The 24,875-nt window shown below is 38.5% G+C and overlaps 1 protein-coding gene across 2 annotated transcripts in view; it reads left to right on the top strand.

The window, feature by feature from the left end:
* The window catches only part of LDAH (lipid droplet associated hydrolase), a 116,932-nt gene that overhangs the window by 13,071 nt on the left and 78,986 nt on the right, over positions 1 to 24,875 (top strand). For both annotated transcript variants that reach the window (XM_068678709.1, XM_068678708.1), the window contains 2 exons: positions 545 to 703; positions 19,589 to 19,723. In XM_068678709.1, the coding sequence (XP_068534810.1) occupies positions 545 to 703; positions 19,589 to 19,723 (294 nt within the window). The remainder of the gene's footprint in view (positions 1 to 544; positions 704 to 19,588; positions 19,724 to 24,875) is intronic.

Here is a 24,875-nt window from a genome sequence, read left to right as displayed (position 1 = left end):
AAATAAGGAACCCAGCTACTGCTGGAAGACAGTCTAGTAACTAGCACATTTGCCTTTTGGCTTCCATAGTCATTGTTTCCTTATGATGCTGTGTTCCCATAGTGAGGCACACAGAACTTGTGAAGGCGTTCATGCAGTACTTCTCCTTGGTTTGGTATTTTTTTCTTTTCTTTGTCTTCACATATGCTTCAACTGAATCTTTTCTCTGTACTCTGAGAATAAGAAATTTAAAATTATTTGCCTTTAAGGTAGACTAGATAATATTCTCCAGTTCATCATTGTATACTTGTGTTAAAATCTGAAAGATACTTTCCCTTGTAGAGTGGTAGTGTGTATAAACTCTTGCAACTTACTCAAACATCAAATATTGAATTGAGTCTCTGTTTATTTGAGATCACAGCTGATTGGGAGGATAGTTTTTTGTTTGTTGTTTGTTGACTTTTTTTATTTTCCCAGTTGTTCTATGGGAAAGTACAATAGCAGAGAGCAAGCTATGTAAATATTTGCTGATCTCTTCCTAACGGTATCTTGTTTTATCTTACAGCAAACATGAGGTCAGCATCAGAAGAGCCAGTCCCATTACATGAAGAATTTATCTACTGTTGTGGAGCTGCTACCCATGTTTTAAAATGTGGGCCGTGGAAAGACCTCTCAAAAGATGAAAGTAAAAATCTCCCTAGGCTCTTATTCATGATTATTCCTGGTAAGGGTCTTTTTGTTTGTTTTTAAGTCTGGAAATGTGGTGGATTGGAATAGGCATATTCAATTTCCATGTCAAAAATGTTACTAGATAAATGATGGAATTTCTCATATACATGCAGCTAAAAATCAGTGTTATTACAGTGGTGGAATTCCTTTGTTATATTGGGTCACTACTGTTATCTAAATTTTTAGTAGTGCCTTAAGGTAAAACTGAGAAATTAGGATGTAACATACTTTGTGGTATCTGTTTGCTGACAGCATTATATATTTTCATCACTCTTTCCATTTGTTTCTTGTATGTTAAAATGGTACTGCCACGTCATCCTCGTGCTAATTGTTCAAGCATATTCTGCTGCTTATGGGCTGGTCTTTATTTAGTGGTGAAAGGGTGCCCAGGTCCCATTTTTCATTTTTTACTAGGTTTTGGAAGCACTGTAGAATATTTTATGTCCATTTCTTCAGGCACAATGATTTTATGTCCTAGCCTCCTGTAGCTGATTAATAGCCGAACTTTTAACATCATTACAGTGAAGTTTAAATGCTTTCTGTAACTGAAAAGAAGAAATAAACATCCCATTATTTCATCTTGCTGCTGCTTCATGGGAACAGATTTTTAAGCCTGATGCAGAGTGTAAGTTTTTCCTAAAGACCATCTGTATGGATCCAAATTGTTGAACAGTTTTGCAGAGGTGCAAGTGTGATTTGATGCTCTTTGATGGCTGATTTCTTCTAGCATTTTTTGGAAGGCCTAAATGAACAGGTAAGTGTTTCTTCCCCGAAGTTCTGGAGACTTGTCTGTCTTCAGGTTGTGATGCCCATCTCTTTGGGCTGGTGGTAGAGCCTGTAGCTATGGTAAACCTGTAAAGCTAACAAATATCAGTAGAAGGGTTTGTGGATGAAGAGTGCAAGTGTCAAATGGATGTATTGGCATCCAAAATGAGGAATCTGTCTAAGGCATGACAAGTTATTTTGCTTGAAATGCACCAGGACACACAGGCTTTATAGACTCTATATTCATCACAAGAAACTTGTCTACAGGAAAATGTAGTGGTAGGGCTACCTGGTTCTTAATTCCTGTAGGACACTTGTATGAGGACTTCTTAGTAACATTTTATATTAACCTGATAAGTAACCAGAAATAAACATCAGTGGGATATTTAGAGTGCTTCTGTAGTTATGTGCTAGCTTTTGTGAGCAGTTGATTAATGTTTTTGCTCTTATTTCAGAATTATGTTGGTAATACACTGGAAGTTGTCTCACAGAGAAAACAAAAAATGTAACAACAACTGCCAAGCTGCAAAAAAACTGGCTTAGGAAATAACTGATGATGGTGAAGGTGGTTTCTGGCAGGCGGTAACCAACTAGAGTACCCAATGCCTCTCAGTTTTTCTCCATGCTTCCGTAACTGAAGTCACTGTGAAGTGCTAAGTGTTATGTCCTGTTAACAGATCATTTTTGCTTGCATAAAGCAGAAAAGCAAGGAACTTTTTACAGGAAGAATCTGAAAGATGAGTGGTGCCATTGTGGATATGGTGTTTCACTTATGGTGCTTGTCGTTTCTAACAGTTGTAAAATAAGCAAAACCCAACCAAGTTGTCATAACCCTTCTATTACTAGTTTTACAATAAGTAGGTATTTTTTTTTTTTTCAGGTGATAATTTAATATTTTTAACTTAACCACATCAATTCTTGCATCTTAAGCTGATACCAAGATTTTAAGTAACAAATACTGATAATGAGGAATACAAAGATGTATGTACATCTGAGTCTACTGAGAGAGATATCCAAAAATAATCGTTCAACAAATGTTAGATTTTCAAAGCCAAATGTTTAAATGTTGAAGAATGGCAAAATGATTTGAATTCTGACGTGAATCATAGTTGCTGTTCAACACCTGCTGCCCTTTATTACAAATCCTGTGCATGTTTTGCTTATTTCTGTTTTGCTCTTGATTTGTCTTGCCATATCAGCCACTTCCTTTAAACTTTCCTTCAGGGTTCCTGTTGACCTCCTGCTTTTGTTCCTGAACAGATTTTATTTTGATTCTGATTAGTTTCTTGCTGTCTGGTGTTCCCAAGGGTGCAGCCTCACCGAGAGCTAAAAGCTTCCCTTCTAAAGAAAAGAGATTTGTACCTTGAGAAGCTGGCCTTAAGAAGCCCAAACAAAAGAAAAGCGCCAAATACTGTGAAATGCATTTAAAACTGACTTTTTGAGGTATTACCCCCAACCTATGAAATATCCAAAGCTTTCTATTAGAACTGTGTATACTTTCGCTCCAGTATCCATACCTGCCACCTGCAGTTCATTTTAGGATATGATGAGCTGGGTGGCCTGAATGTCACTGAAGAAGGAACTCTGAAAAGCCACCAAAGCAGGCAGAACATTTAAGCTGACTTCTGACTTCCTTGATTTGCAAGTCTCCTCAAGGCATTTTGAGTGTTATGGTGAATGTTTTGGCCAAGATTACACTGTTCTGGAGGATGCTTCTGTTGGTTAACCCATGTGGTAGTACTGTTTATTCTTCTGGTTCCTCATTTTTTCCTGCTTTTTCCCTACCTGGAGTTGGTTGAAGATACTAGTTGCATCATTTCATAGGATACTGTAAGACTTTTTCAGGTAGAGACAATTATATTGCATGTATGTGTGATTCTTCCTTAGCAGAAAGTACTGAAATAGGACTGGCAGCAGTAAATTAAGGAAAAGTTTTAGGAAATAAATGACCTTACATTGTTGCATGGTATTGATGAGAACAATGTTTCTCTCTCTACTTTTGCTTTGTTTATTCGCTAATAATATGTAAATAATAAATGTTTCTTAAAGTTTCTGACTAGGATGTTTGACTTCTTTTCACCCCTTCATATCTTTGTTGCCCTGTAAAAGAAATGCTTCATTTACTGTCTTTCTTTTGGGAAAAAGTCATATCCTATCTGACATACCTCATCTGTAAAAGTGAAGCGTGTCTGGTAATGTGTTATTGCTGGTTGATACTTTAATTTGGAAACTGGGTCAAGAGAGAGGGTTATTTTTAAGGCATTTGCCTCGAATGACTTGGTTTAAACTCTTTTCTTACGTGTGTTACTGTAAGATGAGTGTCGCATCGCTTACGGTTGCAGTTCCTCCTTGGAAGAACAAACTAAAACTTGCTTTTACCTCGGAAATGTAGTGAGGGCAAAACCGTGATGATGCTATCTTCATTTTGGCAACCCAAACTCAGTAGTCAATCAAGTCACCCAAGCTCCTTGCTGTGACTGCCAGGGAGCTGGCTAGGAACTGGCATAACATAATGCCTTTTTGCTTCTCATAAATCTTTTTTTTTCCTGGTTTGATACATGCCTCACTTCTGGCCTTCAAGGAGAATTCTGTCTGCCAACACAGAACATAGCTCTAGGGGAGATCCGGACATTTGGGTCATCTGGCAACATATTTGTATACCTAAACAGGATTAGATAGCATTCCCCTCGTGGTTTTGTAGCTGTCTGAGTATGAAATGTAGAGCCTTGCTGGGGTCCAACAATTTTCACACTTGAAAGGCATGTTTCCCGGGCTGAGATCCCTTATGGGATGAAATAACGAAGGGCAAAAGGACAGCTTGGTACAGGTCAATGAAAAAAATACCCAGACAAGGGCAGCTCTCCCTCAGACAGGGAAGCATGCGCAGCCAAGTGCTCAGTGATCCGAATGGAGCATGGTAAGCCCTACTGTGGGTGGTGTATTATTCTGTGTGTTACTGATCTGGTACATGCTTTCCGGTGTTAATGAAATCCATGCCTGTGATTTTGTTTACACACAACCCAAACAGGGCACGAGGGAGGCAAGTATAGAAGAGAAGGATGATAAAATTCTCAGCTTCTGCTGGGATTACAAGACACTTGAGAATAAATCCTATATCCTCAATTTGTGAGTCAGATTCCTTCCTGATGGGGAGGATTTCTCTCTGCCCTGACTTATTTTCTGAAATGGGTTGAGGGAGTTGGCTCCAAAACATTCTCGTATTCAAAAGCCAGTGGTAAAATTCCCATCGACCTCAAACGAGGCAGAAGTCTGCCTCCTGTGGACTGACAGCTCCCTGTGCTTGAAGCAGTGGAAATGCAGAACGTTCAGTGGAGTTGAGTCTCGTTTAACAGCAGGCTAATGCTTTTACATATGGTGGTCTGTGTACACTTACTTGGGTAAATAATATGTTGAAATGTTTAATGTGAACTTTCTTGTTTCATAACACTTTTCCTTGTGTAAGCAAAACCACTGTATAGGAATATGTATTTATTGAAGTAATTACTGTGTAGAAGGCCCAATTTGTTCTCTTGTCCTCAGTCAATAATATATGTGTGCTTGTTTACAGTTCTTAATATGAATTATTTTCTATTAAAATCAATGAAAATTTACTCAGAATAAAATTAAATGTATACATGATCAGGTTCCCAGTTTTCTGGAAATGTAGGCGTTATGGGAAAGGACAGGAATTATTTTTTTCCTCTTGTGTTATAAAGGTCTGTTTTTTCCTTTTGCAGTGTTTGTTTAGTGTAAAATTAGCAGTGAAGTATAAAATCTACTGCAGTAATATTTAACATTGCTTGGGTTCATTGGAAACCAGGATCCACAGAGTGTAATGGAATATTTTTTTTACTGTTTTAAGAGTATCTGTCTATTTGTGTCTGTGTATTTATGAAACATTTAACTTTGTAAATAAATACAGTACAAATATTAAAACCACTCTGCTGTTTAGCTCCATCTTCATAAAGTTTTTCTCCTGCATTTCATTGCAGGAGTGCATTGCAGTATCTTCATTCCCAGCATCATTTTTGTTACCATTGCTGTAAACTAGGCAACTTTGTTATTTGCTATTTTGTACTCAGAAAGATTAGTTCATGGTTGATAATGTATAATAAAAATATTTTTTTGTGGTGAAGCATGCTACATAAGTTTTGTTCATTAATATACAGAAACATTGGAATTTGCTGCTTTGGCAATCATGCAGAGCATTCCCTATGCCTGCCAACTTTCTTGATCTGCCCGCTTGCAGTCAGATTGCTGCTGGGATATTGGATCATCATATTGTTTTACCAACTTATGCAGTGACTTGGTGGTGTTTAAGTCCTTATAGGCTTTAAACAGATGCTTTCTTCAAAGTATAAAGATTTAATCTCCTGAGATAATCCTCCCAGTCAAGAGTTGCTTATGGTTTTCTGCACAACAGATGGCTGAGACTTGGATTCTGATCTTCTCTTAGGAGTAGCTACATGTACTTCCACAAGACTGCTGTCACTTCAAGACTACTTAGCTGTTTTTCAGTAGTGAAAATAGTACAATTTTTCTAGATTATGACAAGTCTTTAATGTGTTCTCCCTTGAAGTGAGACTTCCTGTTAGCTTTAAAGACTTTGAAGTTCTATTTTTGACTATACTGCAAGGACTCTGAAAAGTCTTCAATACTTTGGCTTTGTGTGCTGCTTTGATATTTCAAAATCATCTCTCAACATTTTCATAAGAAAAGTTTATTAAGGTTCAGTACATAATAATACTTTGCATTAAAACTAATTGTATAGCCTAAAGGCTTAATTACTTTGTATTTTGACTTTTTGTTTTTTGTTTTTTCCCTTTGCTATTGTAAAGTTGTTAATCATTCTGTCTGCTGAGCAATCACTGGGATGAATAGTTTTTCAGAGGTCTGTCAAAGGAGCTACTGTTACCACTGAGACCAAGGGCTTTACTTATCATTTAGTAATAAAAAAAAAAAATCCTGGCTCTACAAACTATGTAAAGCGTATTTACTCCAATTCTCTTCAGTTGGATTTTAGGATATGCTTTAATTTAAACAAAATCAGGGGGCTTTTAATGGGCCTCTTTGTGTGTGATCTGTTTGTTGTAACCATTTGTCAGCAAGAACTGCACGAGATCTTGTAAGGACTCCCAGTACTAGTGGATTCGGTTGCAGCATATAGCTTCTGGCAGCTGTGGGGTCTGTGTAATTTAGAATCTGGTACGTGAACCTTGGTACTTAATCTGCGATTAAACTAGTAAAAGACAAAAAAAAAAAAAAAAAAGCAAAACTGTTTGTGAAGCGAAATCAGCTTTTGGAGTGAGACCACTGAGTCATTCAAAGGAGGCACTTGCCTCCTCTGCCCACTTTGCATATCAGGCAGTGTGCCCTCCCCAGGCCATGGCAGCGTTCAGTACTTGTGTGGGAGGGGAGGGAAATGCTGCTGGCAGTGAACAAGCAGATGAAGAGGAAAGATGATTTTGTACCTCGTGGGCAAGGGCACTTTGAGGTTCTGGCTCCTGTTCTAGTGCTGCATACACTCTGCGCTCACAGTCACTGAATGAACTCCAGCAGCAACTTAATGAACAAAATCAAGAACCCGTTCTGTTTGTATTAAGCAGTAAAGGTTATTTTTTTACTAAATAGTGCCAGAGCACCTGCAATCAAATTATCTGTCCAGCCTCACCTTGCCTTGTATCTTTGCTGTTTTATCACTATAAAGCTGTTTATGAGAGCTGTCACTTTTAATTTTTTTTGAAGAGTCAGTCTGAGACCATGTCACCTAACTCAAAAAGGGACTCTTTTCTCTAGCTTATTACTAAGCACCTAATTAAGAGGAATTAATGTTCCTCATTTTATCTTAAGTGCTTTGTGTAAGTAGCAGCTAGGGCTGGGCACTGCTAGGACTTTCTACCTGCAGAGGGATCCAGTTGCTCGGGTGTTGTGGAGTCTCCTGGCTGTGGAGATGGTCAAAACCCAGCTGGGCATGTTCCTGGGTGACTGTCTCCAGCTGACCACACATGAGCCAGAGGGACAGACTGGATGATCTCAAGAGGTCCCAGCCAGCCTCAGTGAATCTTCAAATCTGGCTCGAGGACTGGTCATCCAGGCTTCTTGTCCAGGTGTGGATTGGGATCTTTATGTATTTTTTGGAGGGGGGTGCACCCAAAAGGTAGTAAACCTAAACATATGGATATTCTTAGTTAAATAGGTGATTGGAATTGGCCGCTTTTCCAAAAACTGTAATTTCAGCTGCCTGCTTCTTGCCTTCACAGCCATACTGTACAGTAAGTGTCGTAACACTGAAATCTGTGTTTGTTGAGTGCTTGGTACCAAATGGAATTAAAAATTGCTAAGGAGTGAAAAGTGGTGCTTAAACACAGTATGGAAAGGGTATGCCAGAAGAGGGAGCTGTTCTAAAGATTAGAAAAAAATATAGCATTTCTTGGAAAGCTTTTTGCTCTAATAGCCAGCTATACCATACACTAGCAGGCTTCAGGCTATCATCTGAATACATATGTAGGCACTGACTCTTTCTCCACAGTCTGCATTGCAAAAAAAAAAAAAAATAGTTTTATAGGACCATTCATGGGGCAGTGATTAATGGTTCTGGTGGTTGTTGAAGGTCATAAAAATGCCTTTAACTTGTGTTATGGGGAACAAAATAAAGGAAGTCCACTTAGAGCAGAGAATGCAAGGACTGGAATGTTGGGGCTTTTGTTCCCAGCCTTGCCACTGGGTTGCTTTTCAATAGATGCTTCAGTCATCCTCACAAATTGTGTAGCAAACCACCAAACAAATCTTCATTCCCATTTGCAAAATTTATCTCATCTATCACCAGAGTCTCTAAGACAGCATTCAGTAACAGTCAGCTAACAATGTGTAAATAAATTACCAATAAAAGCACAACTGGATAGAGTGAGACAACAAATACTTCCTCTCCTAGAATGTTTAACTCTGGGCAGCTCCACTCTTTCTGGTTTTGTGAAATACTTGCACCAGGACATGTATCATCTTCTGTTTGTACAGCACTGCATACCCAAAGGACATTAGGGAAAATAACTTACCACACTTAAATACTTCAGCTCTCTATCGTGTTAAAAAAAAATAGTAATGTTGATTTTGCTTTCGATTTAGGTGGCTTAAATTAAGTAATTCTTTTAGATGCAATGGTAATTTTTAGATGAAAGTCATAGTTTAATGGCTCTCCTGCTAATATTGAAAAAAAACTGCATGTGATACCTGTTTACAGGCTTAGTTTTGATGATCTGAAGCTAACAACTTTTTTGTATGCATATATCTATATTCACAAACTGTTTTCTGTGTGGCTGTATATTTTCCATCATGTTAACACTGCCCTTTCCATTTATCTTCTTACCTCCCCTAGTTTCAAATAAAAGGAGTTGCATGTGTTCTGCTAGCTGTGCTTATTCCCACCAGACCTTCCCAAGTAGAGCAGTGCTGCTGTTGTCAATTCTCAGCTGAAGAAAAGAAGCAGAGAAAAACTGAAAAACAAAGACAATGTTATTGATGTTATGGTACACCTCATGCAGAGAATCAACCAGAGAACCTTGTTCTGTTGGACTCTTGGTCCCTGTCACCAAGGAGGACTTAGCGGAGGACTTAGCAGAGGACTTGAGCTAGCCACTTGCTCCCTTGAATGTACTCCTTACATCCTGAACTGCTCCACAGGATGGCTTGGGGAAACCCAGCTGGTATTCCTAAAGCTCTCAATAATGTATTTTTTCTTGTATCCCACCTGTCTGTCTACTGACCTCGTGTGATCAATGTCAGGTAATCAGAGCTTTCCTGGAAAGTGTCTGCTGTTCCTTGCTTTATTGAAAGTGGGACTTATTTGAGCCTCCCTTTGGAGACTGGGAGGCAGACCTGGGGTGTTCATCGAACTCTTGCCTTCAACCATCAATCCCTTGTCTTAAGGCCACAAAGCAGGCTTTGCTGAGTCTAAAGTGTAACACAAGTTAGAAAATGTTTAGTATATATATTAAGACCCATCAGGAACTGGAAGATCTAAGAAGTTAATGTTTGGAGCACTTAAACTTTGTAAGGCCATAATTTCACAACACAAAATGTTTGTCAACAATAGTGGCATAAGGTATTCCTGTTCCCACCACACTGTGCCACTCCGCCCCTCGGTTAGGCCAGAACAATAGTTTGCGAGGTCATGCTGTGAGTTAAGTACATACATACATTTATTTCTGGGGTCGATTTTAAGCTGGAGCCGTTCCCTGTTTGGGTTCACAGCACGGCCCTGCAGTGGTGCCAGTGTAAGTCAGAGGCTGGTGAGCCATGGTAGGGGGGTGGGAAGGGCAGTCCGGGAGCAAGGGATGGGGTTCCTTCAGCGGACTCCTTGCAGAACTTCCCGTAGTTGGGTTGTGGTGTCAGTCCTCACCACGCAGAACGTGTATGTGGGTTCACGTGCTCTGTCTTGAGGCTTTTCTGGAGGAGTTGGTGACCCAAGGGTCACACCAGGCAGTAGTGATTCGCTGTGAATGCCTCTGCCTTGTGGCCTCTGCTGCTGTTCGCACTGCAGCTCCAGATGAAGCTGTCAACTCTTGATGTTTGGCCCTGAGTTTGCAGATTTTAATTTTTCTTTTTCCTGAAGAAAAATTGACAGTGGAAAAGGAGCTTTCTTACTCTCTAGTAGCTGGTGTATGCAATGCAACAGCAGTCAATGCAAACAAGTTACACTCTAAAGTCTATGTAGCATAACAATCTAGATAGATGGGTTTATGTAGGACAAGATAATGTGTTTTCTCCTTCCTCTTGACTACAAGTTGTCCGATCAGAAGATAAGGTAACAAGAGCATAGATTTCTATTTCAGTGAGAAATATAGCAGAACATTTTCGATGCACATACTTGCATGCTGCTGCCACTGCTCAGGGATGGGCAGTGCATCAGTCACTGAGTGGTGAGCAATTGCATTGTGCATCACTTGCTTTGTGTATTCTTTTGTCGTTATTATTTTTATTACGCCTTCTTTTTCTGTCCTATTACACTGCCTTTATCTCCACCCATGAGTTTTACCTTTTCTCTAGTCCTCTTCCCCCATCCCACTGGGGAGAAGCGAGCAAACAGCTGCGTGGTGCTGAGCTGCTTGCCGGGTTACACCACAACAGCCTGTTTATTATTTCTATTTTCTCATTTATAAAATGGGAATAATGAAATCTTCCTGGGTCAAGTTCTTGAGGACTTGTCAATGAGATGTGCTGTCTGGACTCAGACCAAAGCTCTTTGAGGGCTTTTCCCTTTATTTCATGGGGATAAATAGTTTGACAGAGAAGAAAACTCTTCTCTGTGGGTAACACTAATTTTTATGTACCTGTCTGGTTTCTGCTTTCTAACTCCAATAAAACTTTGAACACATCAGCTGATTTTCCTCAAATCTTTTGGAGCGATAGGGGACTCAAAGATATTAAGATAAGAATTTGGATAGAGAACATACAGACTGGTAAAGTAGCCGCTGAAGGAATGGTGTGCTCTATCCTATTAGATATCCTGTATTAGATTTAAGAAAATTCAATTCTTAGGACGCTGCACTCCATTATTTTTTCTGCTTATGGACTACTTGTTTGTGAGTAATATTTTAAAATATGCTGACAGTTGTGCTTTGTTTACTGGGTCAGCCCACCAGTTTCCATTGTCTTTAGAAAAGAAAAAAAAATGTATTTTTCATTAAAAATAAAAACTTCCTCATGCAAAGAGGAGTCTGTATGTCAGATCTTGCTTGAAATATGCCACTTTTGTTGAATTTCCCAGTGCTCCAGCAGTACCTCTGATGGGGGCTTGGCACATTTAAGCTTGTTAAGTTGGAGGAGGCAGAGTAATGACAGGATGGTTGAAGCTCCAACTGTGCTTGACAGCATTTCCCTCTCCTAAATCTGGGTGGCAGATGTGACTTACTGAAGTGGCTTGCCGAAATTTCTCTATCTGTAGTCTTCTCTCCATGTCCTCTCCCTGTTAATGAGGCGTTGTTTTCAGCATGGATTCTTTCTGCCTGCCTGGCCGCAAAGCATAATCAGGAGAGGAAGTAATCCCTCTCCTGCAATGTGCAGAAGCTTGGCTTGAGTTATGGAAATATTGTGTTCTAGGGTATTTTGCTTGGTTTGACCATTTAAAGAAGTGTGTTTTTTGTTCTATGATGTCTGAGGCAGAGGGGAAGAAGAAAGTACCTCCCAGAGGACCCACCTATGATGGAAATCCAGTTTAGCCATGTGCATCATGTACAAATAATGCAATTAAAATGTGTATAATATACTTCCTTCTTTCCTGGCATCTACTTCTAGAAGTACCAGAGCTGATATGGATTTCCACTGATAATAAATATTTTGAAGTAGTGTTCTCTTAAAAATCATGAAAAATAAATGCTTCCTTTCAGACTCTAGGTAACATGTGGCCCTATTTCTATAGAACACGTGGTTCTGTATAGTAACTCCAATGGACCACTGAAACACAATAAATTTCACCCATTATGTTCAGTATCTAGATTATGAAAACAATAGAGCCAAACATTCAGTAAGTCATCACTCTTGGTCCATTGTTTTTCTGCTGTGAGCATGATGGAGGATTATGATCATTGTCCTGATTTCCATTTTTGAGATGAAATCTTGTTTTTTATTGATGGATCTAAAAGCTCCCATGAGAATAAATAAATATTTAGTAAGATGTACTTATATAATGCCTTTCCATCTGTAGACCTGTAGATCTCTTATATCCATTATTAAAGCCTTCTCTTATGGGACAGAAACTCTTCATGGTAGCTCTTAAATAGCTTGTCCACAGTGACTTGTGTTTATGAAGGAGGAAAGTGTTTGAAGCATTTGAGTTGAACTTCATGGAACATCTCAGGAATGGTACAAATATCCTTACTACATGGTCTTTTTCCTCAGTCTTGGGTTTTCTTCTTGGTTTATCATGCGCAGAACAGGTTATTGTTTTCTCTTACTTTTCTGAACACTAATAACAGATACAAGTACAAAATCACTTTAGACAGTTCCTTTCAAATGCTACATTCCCTTGATGTTCTTGACCCACAAAAAGAAATCTTTTCTTTCCACAAAAATTGCAGCAACGTATTTTCAGACATTTTTCTAACATCTCCTGTCTTCATGTTCTCCATAGCTATTTGTTACCTGTTTATAAAAATTTTATTCTGAAATCTGTCTTAAGAAAGAAAGAAAAATAAATGACCTTGAAGGTCTCAAGCTTACACTTTTTTTTCTTTTTTCTTTTTTTTGTAACTCTGACCAGCATTACAGCATAGACAGATTTCTGATACAAATTTGAAAATTTAATTTCTGGTGCTTTTTGAATTTATTGTTTGCTTACTCCTTGTATCTCATTCAAAATTGATAAAATCTGCAGAGCTATTTATCTGCACAAAGCAAGTAATTTGTGGTTATCTTGTTTTTGAATTGTTTATTTTCGTCTTTGTCTTCTTCCTGCTGATGTTGTCTCATCAGGGTTGTGTTATTCAAATGTTTCGTAGGCTTTATTGTGAACCCATTTGACACCAAGTCTCATGTTCCTCTTCTGCCCATGTCCTTTGTTCTCCTTTGTTTCTTTCAGAAGGAGATTAGTTTTTTGCTGGTCCAGTTCTGCTTCAGTCCCTGAAGTCAACTGGACAATTCCCACTGGGAATTCGAGACCCAAGGTAGAGCTCACTGCAGGATGGGCTGCAGCATAGATTGGGTCAGGCAGACCAACAGCCTGTGGGTTTTAAAGTAGTAAAATCTGTCTTCATCTGCCAAAACAGATGTGCAGGAGACTGTATGTGCAGGTGTGTACCAGGAGATCTAATTAAAAGTGCTAATTTTTAATCTAATATGCAGAAAATGGAACAAAAAATAGTAATTGTGAGCTTTAGTAAATTCTGTTTATCACTTTAAAAAATAGAGTGAAAAATTCCCTATTCCATTGTGAACTCAACTCCCTTTCAAGAATCATTTGTTTACAGGCATACTGAAAGAATTGATAACTTTTTTTTTTTGTATATATATTTCTGTATGTGTCTTAGCTAGTTGAAACATTGAAGTCACCAGATGTATGTCAATATTTACCTTTATGACTGTATTACACCCCTGCAATATCACTTGCAGACAAAATCCAGTAGATTTCCATTGCCAAAATCAGGATTTCAGACTTGTTTTCATATCTGTCTGGATAGATGCTTTTAACCATTACAGTGAAAAAAGAAAGGCAGAAAAAAACAAACAAACAAACAAACAAACAAACAAAAAACAAGCAAACAAAAAAAACCCTGTTCTGTCATAGTTTCTTGGGAATATTTTTTTCACAAGCATCAGGCACAATTGTCACTTAGGGAAAAACAACATTGTTAGTTTAATTTAGGTTTATTAGGCTGTCCATGGGACTTCTTCAGAGGTGAATGAGCCCACATTTGTCATAAAGATAGAAAAGCGTTAGAGAACAGCAAGGCAGGTGTATTTGCTCTATGAAATGCACATACAGAATGTGTATTATACAATCTTAAATGTAAGTTTTATAGCTGTATGAGGCTAAAAGCTATATATATTTTCCCATATATATGTAGGAGAAACAAATATATACACATATATGTATAGGAGGAAAATGTGAAATGTTCTTGAAAAACTTTTGTAATAAGCAGTTACAGGCACCTGGCTGAGTCCTGAGATTCCCCGTTTACACAACCGAAGCACTGAGGTGCTTTCCAGCCAAACTCATGATTCCAGAGCTAGAGAGGATCAAACAAGAGTTTTCACATGGTTCGGCATACCATCTTTGTTATTATTTGCTCTTTGGCTGAGGTTGCTCCCCTCGCACACACTCTAAACAGAATACAGAGCTAAGAATTTCGGTCTCCTCGATGTGCAAACAGGTGAAAGTTTAATTGACATGAGTTTGTGATGGCCATTCCGATGTTATTTGACAGGCGTTATTTGAAATTCCTTGACCCTGCACGGCAAAGAAACCTGTGTGTTTCCTTTTAAGGCCTGATTGTCAGCTGTGGTGTCAGTTTCTGCAGTTTTTTCCCAAGTGTGAGAACATCATTGTATTTTTTTTTTTACATGCTCCATTTAAATCCTCCTGACATCTGCGTGGGCTGCTTTCCATTCATTAACATAGGGGAGTTGCATCTTCTTCCATGGTGGCTGGTCAGACGCCAAAGACAGATTAAGTTTCCTTGAGCGAGGAACTTGTCATGTCGATCCTTCGGGCCGAAGCTGGGAGCTTTGGCAGCTCTGCAAAGAGGCAGTTGGAATCTTTGCCACAAAAATGATTTTTGTGTGGTCCTGCTGTGCGCCCCTGGATTTCCAGTGTGATTTATGGCTGCTCATTTAAAAAAACAAACAAAAAAAAGTCTGCATTTGGTTTGTTGCAAGAGATTATCGTGTAAATACTGTGGTATACATACTTAATTCCGAAACTGTGGATTATTTCTAAAATTAAACTCATGGTAATTGCTGGCATGTTTTCCAGTTCCTCAAAGTTCTCAGTAAACCCACTGCTGGCTGTGTATTTCCCTTCTTCTATTCATGTAGCTGCTTCTATTCTTTATGGTCCTGCTGAGGTCCCAAAGGAAACAGAAAGCAACTGCTAGAAAAGTGCACGAAGCACCACAGCCCGCTGCCAGCTACTGCTCCTGCAGATGGGCAGGCTTTGGGAGACGTGGCTGGAAGCATCGAGGACAGTGCACAGAGCCCAAAAAGCTTGGTTCAAAAACAAGGTGCAAGAAACCCCACAGCTGTTTGGGATGATTTAGCTACACATAAATTTCTTCTCTTTCACTCCCCACTCCCCTTGGCATTTACTAGAGGCTGAAATAAATCTTTTTGGGGTTAGATATCCTTTCCAAAACTGCTAGGAATTACTTTCGTTTTGTCTTTTGGTCTCTCTTCATTTGACTGACCTGTATATATTTTTGAGCTACCCCTTTCAGGACAGAAGGCTTTTCCTGTATGTTTTGGTGTATATCTTTATATGTGGGGATTAGGTATGGCCTGTGACTTTTTAAATAATCCTTATGTATTTGTTGTTTTGCATCCAGATTTAAGGGGTAGATTGAGTTGCACTGATAGCATATGTACCTAGGTTTAAACCTCCCGAATCCAGGTAATTTATTTCTTGAAATTGCAGCATCTCAAGCATAAGTGCATACTTCCTCTTAAGACAGACTAAGTTTGTCTTTATGACACTTCACAGAGGAAATAATGTGAAATTGGGATAAAAGTGATTATCACAGTTATCACGGGGCAGATACTTAGCTTGTACAAGTTGTTGTCTCTTGTTGAGTTGTTGCTGGTATTTAAAATCTTAATGGAACAGCACTAAAAAGAAAGTATTTGAAAATAAAAGTCAGGCAAATGCATGTTTATGAGTAATTTTCACATTCTTATCTGTTTGCGTGATTAAAGAGTACCTCCCTGTTCTTGAAAACCTGTATCTGCAGTATGTGTAAGTGGATAGAGAACATTTACCTCTCCATGTAGCTCAGAGTTGCACCCCTGCAAATTCTTTCAGGCTTCCCAGTTTTGCTTTAGCAGTACGTGGAACATGTCAGGAAAGCAAGGAGATTTCATCTTCAGATTAAAAATGGAAAGACTTTGGGTTTTATGTGGAACAGCTGGATGAAATGACTCGTGTTACAGAAAGGAACAGAGAAGGTCCTTGCTTACTGACATTTGTGAGTACACCGAATAAAGTGATCCAACTGCGCTCCAATTCACTCCAAATTGTCCATGTAACATATTCTTCTCATGAAATGCTTAGAAATCTTTTGCAAATCAAGCTAATCCGCAGTGTCTTAGAGTTTTGTGTCTTTTTCTTTTATGGCCACCACTTAAAGCTATTGTTTGAAAAAATTTCTGAAACAACATAAACACAGTTTAAAATTAAGCACAGTTGAGAGTAACTGCTTAAGATGTGCTTCTTGGTTCAGATGACTGCAACTTGAGATTTGCTGGCATGCAAGAATGATTCAGGTGCCCTGAGGTGTCTGAGGATTGATGTGCTATTCAAATAACTGGAGTAACCTTCAAATCAGGGAGGTTAACATTGCATTTACTTATGGTTTCTATTTTTTGACACTTTGGGACTGAGTGAAAGAACATAGGCAGGTTTGTTCTGATGTATTGGGAAGTCCGTAAAATGCACAAATGAGCACCGCGTTACCTCCATGCCTGTGTGATGAACCTGGTTGTTCCTTTTATTTAAAATAAAATAAAATTGTTTAATTGAACAACACTTTGACTGCAGTAGACAAGCCCAAACTATTGTTGATCACAGATTGATGTGCATATTAAGCCCCAGATATTTCCATTAGCTATTACTGTAACTCTGTTGTATAGAAAAAAAAAATCTTTATCCATTTAGTTTTTTTGCTCTCTCCCCTTAAAGTCTGTTGACAGATAGAAGCTAAAGTTAAAACTGTATGAAATAGCTGACTTTGCAGAGATGCAAGTTTGATCTATAATTGGAGGTTAACATTCTCCACTTACCAGTTCTGTGTACACAGGCTTTTCAAGAGCCGGGGCTACAGCTCTGCTTTTACTTAAGTCAGTGAAAATCTGGAGTAACTCCATTGAAACTGAAAGTTCAATAAAGAATGAATTTATAGCTGCTTTACACATGGTGATTTCTCTATAGAAAGCTTTGCTGTTAAAATCTTTGTTGTTGATTTGCCTTTCCATTTGTGCCAGCGGTTCTCATTCATACCCCTTCAAGGCATTTTAAAGTATCAGTAGCAGATCTAACAGCTCACCCCACAGAATGTCTTTTACCATGAGCAGGTGTGTGCAGAGAGTGAGGGAAAGGGGTTACTTTTGCATTTATGGATCTTCTCCTTTACCTGTCTAACATATACATGCCATTTATCACAGAATAAAAATCCCATTTTCTCCAAGAAAAGTAGTACTGCGCTTCAAGCTTTGCATAGTGTTTGATCCAAAGCCTCCCTTGGTGGTTCATGAGCACTTCGTACTTCCCTGTTCTTCAGCTGATGGCTGAATCATGAGAGTCCTTACATCCTTACATGTTAGGTTCACCTAGCTGAGGATGAGAAGGACATTTGAAAGACAGCTGTTTTTATTTTCCTGCCTTTCATTGTTTTGCATTTTTAAAGGAGTTTTAAGATTAACATGATTCCTTGATCCCAAGCTACCTAATTCCATTATATTGCAGGACTGAGTATAGTGCTGAAACTTAATGACTATTTATACTGCAAAAAATGCACTTTATTTTGGGTTGCTGTTACTTTCATCTTCAGCCTTCCTGAATGACAAGTTTCCTCTATATAACTTCAACCCAAGAAGCTTGACAAATGATGTCTAGATTTAATCTTATTATCTCTGGGGGTCCATCTCTGATACACTTTTGAAGTATAAAAATGAAAAAAAAAATAGATGTACATTTTTATTGGTTAAATAAAATGAGGTTGTAGGAGGGTGTGAAATGTAAAGGGTTGTATGTGTGACCCCTGGGAATTTTAAATGGATTTTCTGGAAATCAGTTTGCAAAAATTTCCTTGTGCATTCTTGAGTTTGTGTATACAACAGCTTATTTTAATTCTCCTTTAATTTCAAGCTTAAAAAGAGGTGCTTATAAGTACAAAATAACTGACACTACTCTGTTTTTTTCCCATTTTCAAAATCTATGTATTCCAGTAAAAATAGTATTGTTTTAAGATCAGATTGTTTTTAAGGCTTAAAAAACATCAGAAGCTGAGTCTATTACGTATAAGTGATGGATGAAGCATGTGTAATACCTTGCCTAGAGTGGAAGGCTTCTGTGTTCTGCCCTTGTATTATCACTGGTGTGAGCAAGGGGCTCACCAGCTTCTGAGCATGTCTGTGCCAGAGGTGGCAGCAGGTGCCTGCTGTACTGTGTCTCTGTGGCCAGGAGACACTCCTCTGGAAACCCTACACTGAGGGAAAGCCTCTTTGGAGATCAATGAGCTCACTGTGTGTTACCTGAAGAGCAAAAGGGTTAAAGTAAAAGAACCCAAAATGCCCACTGTATAAAGGGAAGAAGTGGAATAAACCCAGATTTTACCGCTGCCTGCCATTTCTACAAGAGCTCATTTGATGTCAGCTCCAACTCCTCTCCTTCTCTGTCCTTGTCAGTACTTACACTGGCTCAGCCTGTCATTACAGTCAGACTTTTACAAAGAAATTTTAAAAAATTTAGTGTTGTTCTTTTTTCCCCTCATATTCTTGCAATAATACATCTGTGTTATTTTGGGATGTCTTTGTCTTAGAAGCTGAATGCCTTTTTACACAATACTGCTCTTGCCTCCTCCTGCTGTTGATGATATCCAAACTAAGAATTGTTTGGTATGCAAGTGAAGGGCATGCAATTGAGCAATCCTAGTTACAATGGCAGGCTTTGCTGATGTCTAAATGATAATAAGAAACCAGTGGGGTCTACCCTGGAAAAGGAAATAAATAGAGAGAAATTATATGTTTTTATATATGTGTGGAATTTTTATGCTTCCTGGGGGAATGGGGAAGCAAGGCTCATTTCATTTTCATATGGATTTATTCTCAACTTAAGCCCCTTGACACTTTGTCACTGCGCATATACAAAAGAAAAACAAACAAACAAAAATGTGAGGGGTAAAGATTAAGGTTTGTATGGAAATCTTGAAATCTTGACCAAATATTGGACTGTCTGTAAATAGCATACCTGTTTTCAACTGATAACAGAGAGATATTCCATGTTCTGAGTGACAGATACCTGGATCAAGTGATACACACATTAATGTCTGTCACATTTTTGTAAGATCTTGGGATTTCTTTATATTTGCCTGATTTTCGTGTCCTGATGGGGGAGATAAGCAAGCTGCTTGAACTTTAATGCAAAAGGAGATTTTCTCTTGTGCTGGGCTTCAGGTTTAGCTTTTGCAATTTCAATTTTAGCTTCTGCATTTTCTGCAATATGCTTCTTATGGATGCCATGAGAATGGAATTAAAACAGTTCAGTAGCATAGCCCCTGAGTTTGGGAGAATAAAAATTGGAGATGTGCTAAAGAAAACAACAAATTCAAATATAATGTTGCTTAGTTTGCTTTGAAGTACCTTGCTTGCTGTTGAAAGGTTAATATTGACTGTGCTTGTGTGTTTCTTTTGACAGGTAACCCCGGACTGGCAGGTTATTACAGGACCTTTATACAGGCCTTGTACTGTGGACTAAATCAGCAGTACCCCGTCTGGGTTGTGAGCCATGCCGGACATTGTAAGCCTCCTAGTGGTATGGAGATGATAGAAGGTACTATATAACTTGTACACACAGATATTTATAACCTCTTTCATTTCTCCAGAAGAAAACGTGCCTATTAGAAACAGCATGCCAACTTTTTAAATGCCTTCATTATATTTCCACAAAACAGTTTTATGAAGAGAGAAGTTGCTAAGGAAAAAGTATTTATAGATAAATTAGATTTGTCAGTCAAATAAATGCTATTAAGATCATAGGAGAGTTTGCTGATTGCAGTCTTGAGAGACAAGAGTGGAAGGTCTCAAATGTATTTACATTGAGAAAAAAAGATTATAACAGTTTGTGTTTTGTTTTTTTTTCTTAAAGGAATATCCAATTCAGAGATTGAACACTTGAGGACAGTATCTCTGAATTTAAAAGTAGTTGAACTAAAGTAGTGAATGTTTCTGAGACTGAGGTATAGGATGTTTGCAGGGGCGAGGTTGCTTGTCTTTTTTTGTTAAAAATCTTTTAATGTGCCAGTGACCAGCAAGACATGATAGCCAACTCTAAGTGGGTATTGTTAATGTACAGCATTGGAAGACTACATACAGATTGATTTAGAACAGTGGTCTACAAACTTTTTTGATCGTTCACACCAGTCAGTTAAAAAAAAATTTGAGCATGCACCATTAATATCTATGTTTTTCATAAATGATATGCATGTACAACTGAAGTTCTCCTATTTTCTTCCTGCATCCCAATGTGTATGCACCCCACATTGAAGACCACTGATTTAGTTCCAGTAGAATTTGGAAGTCTCAGAAAGACTAAAGTAAGTTACCCAGTAGCAGTTACCAGTCAGACAACTTTCCTAATTTACTGGAGGCACATCATATAGAGAATACTGAACAAAACTACATCCTTCATTTTTACTTCTGTCTGGTATTCTTATGCTTAGAGAGCTCTAGCAAACTGTGCTCCAGAGAGACACACAACATTAACTGAGCATTTCATTGTCATAATTCTACTTCTAGCAATCTGCAAAAAGATCTGTAAATTATTTTTACTCACTGAATGCAATAAAGAAGTTATATCTCAGTTTAGACTTCCTTACCCTTCTCAGTTTTTGAAAAAGTGATTGAACAGTACTGTTCAAATTAAGCCAAAAAAAAAAAAAAAAAGTCAGGCCAACATCAGTCTTTAGGTGTAGCTAAAATAACAAAAAGAGGAGCAACTGAGTAGCCCTCTCTTAATTATTTTGTTTAAAACCAACATAATCTGTATACACTAGTGGTTCACATGTTAAAAGTGTTACTTTTTTCTTTCCATTGTCTGATATTGAGACTGACTTCTAGTTTTTCTAACAATAAAGGTGCGTGTGCCCCTTGAACAGATACTACCTAGGAACAGGTTGCTCTAAAACCCCTGCCTGCCTACTTTGATAGTTTACTGTGCATAATCTGTTTACGATTGCATTGCTGTAAGCCTTTTTAAGGTGCAGGTAATTGCACATCATTTGCTTAATTTCAACCTTAAAGACATGTTAATAGACAAAAGGAAAAATGTACCCAAATAGACCATAATTCAGATGTAGCAAATTTTTGCTTTAGAGTAAAGATAACAGGTGTGTATATCCACAGTTAATATATTTTTTGTGAAGTTCTGGAGCTTCTTAATGCATCACTCTTTTGATGAATGCTTTTCAGATTTCTGATCTGATAATGTAAATAATCTCCTGCTTCTAACCAAGTAATTTATTAGACATCAGAATAGTTTATTTAAAATACAAGTTATTGCTTCCTGTAAGAACGTGTTAAACATGCTCAGTGCATGCTTTCAAAACAAAGGCTACTACCTGAATAGAGAATCACAGAGTCACAGAGTGGTTGAGGTTGGTAGGGACCTCAGAAGATCACCTGGTCCAACCCCCCTGCTGAGCAGGATTGCCCAGAGAACATTGCAAAGGATGGCCTCCAGGTGGGTTTTGAATATCTCCAGAGAAGGAGACTCCACAACCTCTCTGGGTAATCCCAGTACTCTGTTACCCTCACAGTGAAGAAGTGTTTTCTCATTTTCAGATGGAACCTCCCGTGCTTCAGTTTGTGCCCATTGCCTCTTGTCCAGTTGCTGGGCACCACTGAAAAGAGTCTGGCCCCATCCTCTTGACATCCTCCCTTCAGATATTTGTATTTTGATAAGATCCCCTGTCAGTCTTCTCCAAGCTAAACAGACCCAGCTGTCTCAGCCTCTCCTTGTATGACAGATGCTCCAGTCCCCTAATTATCTTAAATTAGTATTTTCTTAAGGATTAAATGAGTGGTCTTCAGATGTAGTTGAAAGACTAAATGCAAATCATGTTTTCATGGTACGTAGCCATCACTGAATGTTCATTTTATAGACAGTGAAATCAGAAGAAAATAAATTGTGTTGGATTTCTCTGTCTTTTAAACGTATGATTCCCCTTAAACTGCAGAAAACAAATTAAGAAAAGAATGAAAAAGTACTTTGGTACTTTTTAAAGAAATTGAAGAAAATTGTTGAACAGTGTTACTCTTGAATGCTTTATAAGCTTTTTGTTTTAAGAAAATTCTAAGAAAATTATTTAATTTTAAGAAAATTCTTGATTTAAGAACATTCTAGAAAATTTTAACTGCTAACTCAAAAATAAAATTAAAAGTGTTTCATATTTATTCACATTCAAACTATTCTGAATGCCAGAATAGTTGCTCAGTTTGGAGGGAGACACTATAACAGGTTATGAATGGTGGAGACTGAAGATGTAAGCTTTACATTATGATATCCAGTTGAATAGAAATGCCTGATTACTGCAAAAGGACTAAAGACTATTGTTTAGGAGTAGCTCTTCTGATGGCAATGAATAGTAGCCAGTTGGAGATTTTTCAACAGCCTTTCAATTCCTTTTGATAGGAAACAAAATGTTAGTTAAAACTAACACATCTCAGTGAACAAATCCTGAAATTATTCATTGCTAATTTGATACTTATTGCTAATTCAGAGCTGTGTTGTGGCTATCTAATTTTAAATAAGGACTAAAAAATGCAGTCTTGTTCCAAATTTCTGTAAAAGCCCTGGAAAACGGGAAGTTAGATAGTTTTGTTTTTTTTTTTTTTTTTTTAGCACTCTGGTCATCTTTTGCCAGTAAAGGCTGTATAGAGCTCTCTATATGTGGGCTATAGACAATAATGGTGTTCCTTCCAATGTTTAAAATCTGTTAAACTGTCCTTAGTTCATTTTGAATGATAAAAGAGGTAGGCATTGATTTATGGTCCACCAAAAGACTGTTTCCATTGATTTCTCTTTAGCAGGAGATTAGGATCTTTGCAGACCGTTTTGAAATTGGGTTATATCCTTAAGAAGCACTATAGGAAAAAGCGTAGAAGTGTGTTTTTTGCACAGAAAGAAAATCTGTGAAGACATTCATTATTTGTTAGTGTGCCATCAGTGTGAAGTTTTGAAGTGAAATGGAAAATTTAGAAGTCATGTGCAGCATAATTTGTGATACATTGCTGATGTATTGCTTCTTAGCTGTGTTCTTTACTGTTGTTACTCACCTGAGTTTGCTTTTCTCGCCTTCTGACTTCTAATGAAACTGCAAAATTGACTTCAGGTGAGATTCTGCCTCATCTAAAGTGATACAACACTACAAAAAATATTAATGAAATCATTTGGGTAAAACTGAATTTCGGCTTCAGCAAGTTACTCATTTTGTTGGTTGCTAGATAGTTGTCCACCAAAGGACAGACCTAAGCATGGGCATGATTACCAGATATGAGCCATAAATTGCTACCGTCATAGGAAATACTGTGCTGGTAAGGAAAAAAATAAAATAGTAGCCCGAGCAAGACAAGGAGCATGGTGTGCTATAATAAGAGGATTGTGTGTTATTTAGGACAGTGATTCCCAAGCTTGTGGTCTGTGGTCTGCTAGTGGTTCCCAGGACACTTGCTTGTGGTGCAGGAAGAGCTGGCTGATCAGGTGGAGTTGGCTCTCTCGCTGGTTTCCACTTGCTAAGCTGAATTAATGGTAGCTAAGAATACTTTTCCCATAATACTTCTGCTGTGCAAGCATTTGCAGCGGTGGTCTTTGAGATGTTACACAACCACGGATGTGGGGAGATGGGGAGCAATGGGATTGCGGTCTGCACTGCTGCAAACAGGAGAGAAGGAGATGGTGAAAAATGGTCTGAGAACTTGGGCTCCTAAAAATAGTGACTCATCTTTAGCTAATAGCTTTTGTCCTTGTCATTGTGTATAATCCCAAAGGAGAGAATTCACACAAAGGCACAGGGAGTCAGTATGCATTTGGTAATTTTAGCTATCTTGTGACTTTCATTTGTTTTAAGTAATGTGAATGTTTTTAATGTTTGCTGATTTTGGAGAAATCTGTTTCTTTAGGGTGTTTCTGTTCTGGTGCACTGTTTCTTTAAGGTGAACAAAAGCTACCAGCAGTCTGTTCAGTCAGTATTAAAACACCTCAGAATTAGTGTCTGTGGTGCTCAGGAGGTCTTCAATCTGTGAATCTTTATCTGGGCCTCAGCACTGTACAGTTAGAGATCATACAGCAGTGGTGATAGTAGGTAAGGTTAAGGGCTTGAAGGGAAGAGGGACCCAAAAAAGCTGGTTAATATTCAAGGATCACCTCCTCCAAGCTCGAGAGCAATGCATCCCAACAAAGAGGAAGAAGTCGGGTGAAAATGTGAGAAGGATGAGTTCATGTGAGCGTGGATGAACAAGGTGCTCCTAGACAAGCTCCAACACATAAAGGAAGCCTACAGAGGGTGGAAGCAAGCACAGGTAATCTGGGAGGAATGCAGAGATGTTGCCAGAGTATCCATGGATGGAGATAGGAAAGCTAAATTTAAATGAAATTCAGTCTGGCCAGAATGTCAAGGGCAACAAGAAGGCCTTCTACATCAGTGATAAGAGGAAGACGAGGAAAAATGTGGACCCTCAGCATTGGTGAGGCCACATCTGGAGTGGTGTGTACAGTTCTGAGCTCCCCGTTATATGAGAGACCTGGGCATACTGGAGGGAGTCCAACGTAGGGCCACCAAGGTAATCAAGGGACTGGAGCATCTCTCCTATGAGGAAAGGCTGAGAGAGCTGGGACTGTTCAGACTGGAGAAGAAAATGGCTCCAGGGAGATCTCAGTGTCTATCAGTACCTGAAAGGAAAGGTACACAGAAGATTGAACCAGGCAC

Source organism: Anas acuta, chromosome 3 (assembly GCF_963932015.1).
Source record: "Anas acuta chromosome 3, bAnaAcu1.1, whole genome shotgun sequence".
In the NCBI taxonomy this organism is placed as follows: Eukaryota; Metazoa; Chordata; class Aves; order Anseriformes; family Anatidae; genus Anas; species Anas acuta.
This window is presented reverse-complemented; position numbering and strand designations above follow the sequence as displayed.